Source organism: Mustelus asterias, chromosome 3 (assembly GCF_964213995.1).
Source record: "Mustelus asterias chromosome 3, sMusAst1.hap1.1, whole genome shotgun sequence".
NCBI lineage: Eukaryota > Metazoa > Chordata > Chondrichthyes > Carcharhiniformes > Triakidae > Mustelus > Mustelus asterias.
The window spans coordinates 57,143,533-57,151,265 of record NC_135803.1 but is presented as its reverse complement, the minus strand read 5'-3'; the positions used below and the strand labels follow the sequence as shown (position 1 = coordinate 57,151,265).

Sequence of the window (7,733 nt, the reverse complement as noted above, 5' to 3'; positions counted from 1 at the left end):
ATCTGTTATTCCTACCAAAGTGAATTACCTCACACTTCTCCGCATTAAACTCCATCCGCCACCTCTCGGCCCAACTTTGCAACCTGTCTAAGTCTTCCTGCAAACTACGACACCCTTCCTCACTGTCTACCACACCACCGACTTTGGTGTCATCAGCAAATTTGCTAATCCACCCAACTATACCCTCATCCAGATCATTAATAAATATTACAAACAGCAGTGGCCCCAAAACAGATCCCTGAGGTACACCACTTGTAACCGCACTCCATGATGAATATTTACTATCAACCACCACCCTCTGTTTCCTATCCGCTAGCCAATTCCTGATCCAATTTCCTAGATCACCCCCAATCCCATACATCTGCATTTTCTGCAGAAGCCTACCATGGTGAACCTTATCAAACGCCTTACTAAAATCCATATATACCACGTCCACTGCCTTGCCCCCATCCACCTCCTTGGTCACTTTCTCAAAAAACTCAATAAGGTTAGTAAGGCACGACCTACCTGCCACAAAACCATGCTGACTATCACCTATCAATTCATTACTCTCCAAATAACTATAAATCCTATCCCTTATAATTTTTTCCAACATCTTGCCGACAACAGAAGTGAGACTCACCGGTCTATAATTCCCGGGGAAGTCTCTGTTCCCCTTCTTAAACAATGGGACAACATTCGCTAACCTCCAATCTTCTGGTACTATACCAGAGGCCAACGACGACCTGAAGATCAGAGCCAGAGGCTCTGCAATCACTTCTCTTGCCTCCCAGAGAATCCTTGGATAAATCCCATCCGGACCAGGGCAGTCAACCCTACAATGTATAAGTAGAATATTTATTCTTTACAGTTGTCAACTGATTCATATGACACCCAGAGGCAGATTTACAGTTAGAGGGGCTCTGTGCTAACCTTCATTTCTGCCCCCAACATCACCACACAAAACTCAAAGGCAGACGACACAACATACTTAGAACTTAAGTAAAATGACAAACAGTCCTTTTGCGTAGCTTCATTCTCGTCTCGTCTTCAAATTTCTGTATTTTTGATTGCAAGATTATGTCACTTCATGTTGCTAAAGAAACTGACTTTATTTTAGACAGCGAATGAAGTGTCTGAAAGAGCAGGCGCTCGCAGTCAATCCCACAAACGCTTCCTTCCCCGCAACTTCCTCACCAACGCTCCCTTCCCCGCAACTGCCCCACCAACGCTCCCTTCCCCGCAACTGCCCCACCAACACTCCCTTCCCCGCAACTGCCCCACCAATGCTCCCTTCCCCGCAACTGCCCCACCAATGCTCCCTTCCCCGCAACTGCCCCACCAACACTCCCTTCCCCGCAACTGCCCCACCAATGCTCTCTTCCCCGCAACTGCCCCACCAACACTCCCTTCCCCGCAACTGCCCCACCAACGCTCCCTTCCCCGCAACCGCCTCACAAACTGTTTCTTTCTGGCAACTTCCTCACAAAATCTCTTTCCCACAATGTCCTCACAGAATCTCCCTTCCCTGCAACTCTATTCCCTCACAGCCCCCACCCCATTCCTTCAGTCTCTCCCCATCCTTCACACATTCCCATTGTTACTTCACTAACCTGGGGTCCGAGGTGGTCTGCCTCACCTATGCTACATCCTCGCCATGGCCACCACACCTCTGAGCCGTGCACACCTGCAACTGGCCTTGGGGGGAGGGGGGCTGCACTCAGCTCCCCCAGTCTTTGCCACGGCCAGTTGCCATCCTCTCCCTCAGCCCACGGTCCTGCTGCCATCTTTTTGGTTCCATTTCTACTTTCTACTACCCCCAATACTTGTGGAGGACAAGTGGTATGCAGTTTATGCTTTATTCCCATTATTTCTTGCAGATGTGCTTATATGTTAGTAATCTGATCTTTTAACTTCCTAAACAACATAACGTGAAATAATTTAACCTCCATTTTGAGTAAAAAGGTATTGTTGCTGGGTTATTTTTAAATTGAGTACTCCATTGTGGACTGAACATTAGGCTTTTGAGAACGCACAGCTTAGATTCAGCAGGACAATGCCAAGACCAAGGAACTATAGCTATGAAGAGCGACCCTGCTGCCCTGTTTATAGCCCCTCTACTGCTAGCAAATTGTTAGGTCAATATCCTGTAGCTAATCAAACAAGAACAGTTTCAGAACTCTGATATAAATAATTTACTTTATTCTGTAATATCTTTGTATCCTATGAATGCACTGATTTTTTTTAAACATTAAAAATAAATCAGCCACATTTCTAAAGAGGTGTCAGACTTCACTCAGTCACAGCACTCTCTTCTGAGTGACTAGATTGTGGCCCAAACCCCACTTCAGAATGAATATTACTTTTACCTTACCCATTCATCCCCAAATCTCTATTTAACTGGCTGTGAATTGCTTTGACATGTCCTGAAATTGTGAAAGCAGCTGAATAAATGCAAGCACTTTAAGACTGAATACTCCTTTAATCTGATATTTTTTATTTAAGAGGATTTAATATGATTGTGGATTAGACATATTTAAACCAACAACTCTACTATGTCCAAGTTGCAGCAAACATTATTGTATATAGTTATTAGTAATTCATATTGTAAGCCATCAGATTCTGGAATCTTCATCTTAAGATATTTGTACATGGAAACATAAAGCTTAACTTAATCCTTTGGTGATAAAGAAATACTTCATAAATGTGATTCAAATCCAAGTCTCAAAAGAAATGAGGAGTTTGTGTGTATCATATATGTATCCATAACCTCTATGTATTATGTACACTTACACAAACTTGAGTTAGCAAGCTTCCCATGTGCGGATTACCAAAAGATTACTTAATTTACTCAATTTCCATCAATTCCAAGACTAATTATATTAGAATATGAGCATACTATACTGGCTGGACTAGGCTGGAAACACTCCTGCACGAGTTCTGATACTTCAGAATGTGTGTAAGGTCCGACGTTTACTCAAAGTGAATCCCCGTAATACAGCAAATATGATGAGACTTTTTTTTAGGTTATCATTTTTATGAGCAAATGTAACCATTTATTTCAAGAAAGCTTTCTTCAGTCAATCATATCTGCTCCTGCACCGCCCGTGGCATCAACAGAAATATGAAGGTCCTCCAACATCTCTGCTAAACTGATGCGTGGAGCACCATCATCATCAGTATCACTTTCAACTGGAACTTTTGAGGAATCTATGAAGAAAAAGTTATTTACATTTAAAGGATATCAAATTTACTACAATCATATTGTTAACTAAAACTCTGAATACAACAGTATCAAATGGAGCAGTTTGAATCCTCACGAAAATGATATTAAAAAACATGCAAGTTTTAACAGGATTCTGGATCAAATAAGCTGTCTTTTGCTAGCGATGTTATAACCAGTCAGCAAAATAGCGCATTCCAGTCAGAGGGCTGAATTTTACCATCCCGCTCGCCACAGGAATTGTACACGGGCGGAACATGGACCATGCAAAGGTCCATTGACCTCGGGCTAGATTTTCTGGCCTTGGGACGAGCGTGGCCGGAAAATCCCAAGCAGAAAGTTTGCCTGCAGTACAAAATTTAGAAGCAGACACAGCTAATCCACTGTCCATTTGGAGATTTGCAAGATATAAAATTAAATATTTTTTTGACGCACTCGAGATTTGCACCACAAAACTATTAATTTTTCAAGTTTTTACACCCTAAGCAATGAATAACACTCTGATGCCATCTAGTGGTGAATGATGCTTTCTATGCCGACTGCTAAACTGGACATATTTTAGATGTTGTTGCTCCACATGGCTGCAGAATAAGTTATAAGATAGATTTCTAACAAAGAGATTTGGGGATGGATGGGTATGGTAAAAATAATATTCACTCCTCTTCCACTTCCTCCACAATAATGTCAATGCTGTTGTCTTTTAGGTCATTTTTGCATGAACCTTAATGCAAAACTCACCGCGATAAATATTGACATTCTTCCTAATGATATCATCATCCTCAAGGTCTTCAAGGAATTCCAAGTATTGTCTATGATTTAAAGAAATTTTTGTTATTTCATATTCATTACCTCATTTTGGAATATCACATTTTATTTTCCCCATACTTTCCTACTCGACATAGGAATGAATAGTGTTTGATTTTAGACAAGCAATTGTACATGCTTGTTCCACCATGGCAATTTCTTCAACTAAAATTCAATAAATCTGGTCATCCTAGGCAAGCACCAGAAATGGTGGCCATGAATGCTACCAAACTTAAAGAAAATTAACTGATTCTTGCCATTCCTTCTCGTTCTGGCCTACATTTTTAGGCTTTAGTCCCACACTGGATGGCTGACTTATGTGAACAAGAGGTCATTCAGCATCTTCAGCATGCTCTGTCCTGCAATTAATCATGGTTTATTTGTAACTCAACTCATCTTACCAATCTTTTTGGCACAGATTAATATCAAAACACATTGCTCAGGTTTTAAAAATTTCAATTCATTAGGTACAACTTTTGAGTAGGTTCCAGATTTCCACTTTCCATTAATGATTACTAAATCCAGCTCTAGTTTCAGGATGCCCTTGTTCTTGATTTATCCATCAGAAGAAACAGTTTCTTTGTACCTGCTTGTTTAAAACTATCATTTTAACATCTTGCTCAAATCACCCTCAAGTTTCTAAACTCAAAGGAATGTAAGCCAAATTTATGCAGCCTGTAATTTAAGACTCGGTATCAAATAAAGTACATAAGCACTGTAACCTCTCAAAGCTACACCTATTTGAAAGAATGACCCAGATTGGTCTGAACAAGGCTTCACCTAATGCCTGACTAAAGTATCACTTCTGAATTCTAATACCCTTAAGTAAAAGCCAACGTCACATCAGCTTTTTGATTACTTTCTGTACCTACAAACTAGCTTTGCATAGACAACTCAATCTCTGTTCTCCCTAGCTCCTAGTCTCTCACCATTAAGAATGCATAATAAAGCTCGGCTGAGAGCCAGACATTCATTTGTCAGTTTTAACAAATGCACCCAAAAGAAAATATTGTTTGATTGACAGCTCTGTGATCTATTTTCTCAAGTGCACAATGTTTATTTACATAAGATAAAGAGGTGTCAAGTGCTTATAGTTTGTGCTGAGACTTAAAATGTCTGGATGATTGACACCTTTACAGGACTTAGTAAAAGCAGTATTTTTAAATGTAGAAAGTTATAAACGAATAGCTTTTTTAAAATGCTTTTCCACTTTTACTTTGGGTTCATTGGTTCTGTAGACTGGGTGAATAGACATAGAACTGCCATAGGCTGGCACGGGCAAGATCTTTTGAATTTGCCTTTTAATAGATTCCCTCATCCAAATTATGGATCATGGCTTCTCAAGAGGGTAGTCATGATGTGGAGATGCCGGCGTTGGACTGGGGTAAACACAGTAAGAAGTTTAACAACACCAGGTTAAAGTCGCATTCCAACCATTATTCATGTAAATTGAGTTTGTGTCTTTATATGCTCTGTTTGTGAACAGAATTCCCACTCACCTGAAGAAGGGGCTTGCAGCTCCGAAAGCTTGTGTGGCTTTTGCTACCAAATAAACCTGTTGGACTTTAACCTGGTGTTGTTAAACTTCTTACTGTGTTCTCAAGAGGGGCCATGACTCTTTGAAAAGCTGGCCCAATTCCATGAAATTTCTGGGGAACTTGGAGATGCCTATAGCCATAATGGAGTCGATCAGGGGTGCAGGGTGTAGGCTTGCAAACTGCAGCAGCCTGCATCTTTATGCCACACTGGTGAAAATTGGGGTTTGAAATCTAAAAAGCAGGTTCCAGCCACCAATTTTAAAGGTCCACAGAGACTCCTCAACCCCACCAAAAAAATCAGTCCTGCGTCTATGATAAATTCTTCTTGTATCTGCACAATTGCTGTAATTACCTAGTTTAATTCCTCATTCCAGTCTTATATATTGGAATGCCATTTACAATTTTCCAATCCAAAAGGATCATACCCAAATCTAGAAATGTGGAAAACCGTACAATTTCCAAACCAATTTTTAATATCCCGGAGAGGAAACTCTGTATTAAATCCATTCAGTTCCTCTCTTTGACATATTTTAGATTCCCTTTGTACCACTGTTGTGGTGGTATTTTATCCTCTCTTTCCATTGTAAATGGTGAGCCGCAGTGAGAGGATCTCCAGCACTGTGTCCGTCTCTGTGGCTTGGGAGGGTAAGGGGGAGAGCGGGAGGGCAATAGTTATTGGGGACTCGTTAGTTAGAGGGATAGATAGGAGGTTCTGTGGCAGCAAAAGAGACTCAAGGATGGTATGTTGCCTACTGGATGCCAGGGTCCATGACGTCTCGGACCGTGTCTTCCGGATTCTTAAGGGGGAGGGGAAACAGTCACAAGTCGTGGTACACATTGGTACCAACGACATAGGTAAGAGAAGGGACGGGGATTTAAAACAGGAATTTCGGGAGCTGGGCTGGAAGCTGAGAGCCAAGACAAAACATGTGGTCATCTCTGGTACGTTACCGGTGCCACGTGATAGCGAGTTGAGGAACAGGGAGAGAGTGCAGTTAAACATGTGGTTGCAGGGATGGTGTAGGAGGGAGGGTTTCAGATACGTGGATAATTAGAACACATTCTGGGGAAGGTGGGACCTGTACAAACAGGACGGGGTGCACCTGAACCAGAGGGATACCAATATCCTGGGAGGGAAATTTGCTACGGCTCTTCAGGGGGGTTTAAACTAATTTGTCAGGGGAGTGGGAAAAGGAGTTGTAGTCCAGAAGTCAGTGTTGAGGGTGGTGAGGTATTGGGGAAGGTATCAAGGTCAAGGGTGGGTACCGGTAGACAGGAAGGTGGGTTGAAGTGTGTCTACTTCAATGCAAGGAGCATCCGGAACAAAGTAGAACTTGGGGCGTGGATTGGTACTTGGGACTACGATGTTGTAGCCATTACGGAGACGTGGGTAGAACAAGGACAGGAATGATTGTTGGACGTTCCGGGGTATAGATGTTTCAGTAAGTGTAGGGAAGCTGGTAAAAGAGGTGGAGGAGTGCCATTGTTAATCAAGGATAGTCTAATGGCTGCGGAAAGGCACTTGGAGGGGGACCTGCACACTGAGGTAATATGGGCTGAAGTTAGAAATAGGAAAGGAGCGGTCACGTTGTTAGGAGTTTACTATAGGCCCCCAAATAGTAATAGAGATGTGGAGGAAGAAATTGCTAAGCAGATTATGGATATGTGTGGGGGTCACAGGGTAGTTGTCATGGGGGACTTTTAACTTTCCAAATATTGATTGGAACCTTTATAGGTCAAATAGTTCGGATGGGGCAGTTTTTGTGCAGTGTGTGCAGGAGGGTTTCCTGACACAATATGTGGATAGGCCGACAAGAGGTGTGGCCACATTGGATTTGGTACTGGGAAATGAACCGGGCCAAGTGTTAGATTTGGTTGTGGGAGAGCACTTTGGAGATAGTGACCACAATTCGGTGTCTTTTGTTATTGCAATGGAGAGGGATAGGGCCGTACAGCAGGGCAAGGTTTACAATTGGGGGAGAGGTAATTATGATGCGATTAGGCAAGAATTAGGGGGGCATAAGATGGAAACAGAAACTGTCAGGGAAAGGCACTAATGAAAAGTGGAACTTTTTCACAGAACAAATACTGGGTGTCCTTGATAGGTATGTCCCTGTCAGGCAGAGAGGAAATGGCCGAGTGAGGGAACCATGATTCACGAAAGAGGTGGAATGTCTTGTGAAAAGGAA

The 7,733-nt window shown here is 42.2% G+C and overlaps 1 protein-coding gene across 1 annotated transcript in view; it reads right to left on the bottom strand.

The window, feature by feature from the left end:
• Positions 1 to 2,455: 2,455 nt before the first annotated feature.
• Positions 2,456 to 7,733, bottom strand: part of nmd3 (NMD3 ribosome export adaptor) — a 43,644-nt gene continuing 38,366 nt past the window's right edge. The window contains exons 15-16 of the mRNA XM_078209032.1: positions 3,941 to 4,011; positions 2,456 to 3,189 (exon numbers count right to left, since the gene is read on the bottom strand). Of these exons, the coding sequence (XP_078065158.1) occupies positions 3,056 to 3,189; positions 3,941 to 4,011 (205 nt within the window). The 3' untranslated portion in view covers positions 2,456 to 3,055. The remainder of the gene's footprint in view (positions 3,190 to 3,940; positions 4,012 to 7,733) is intronic.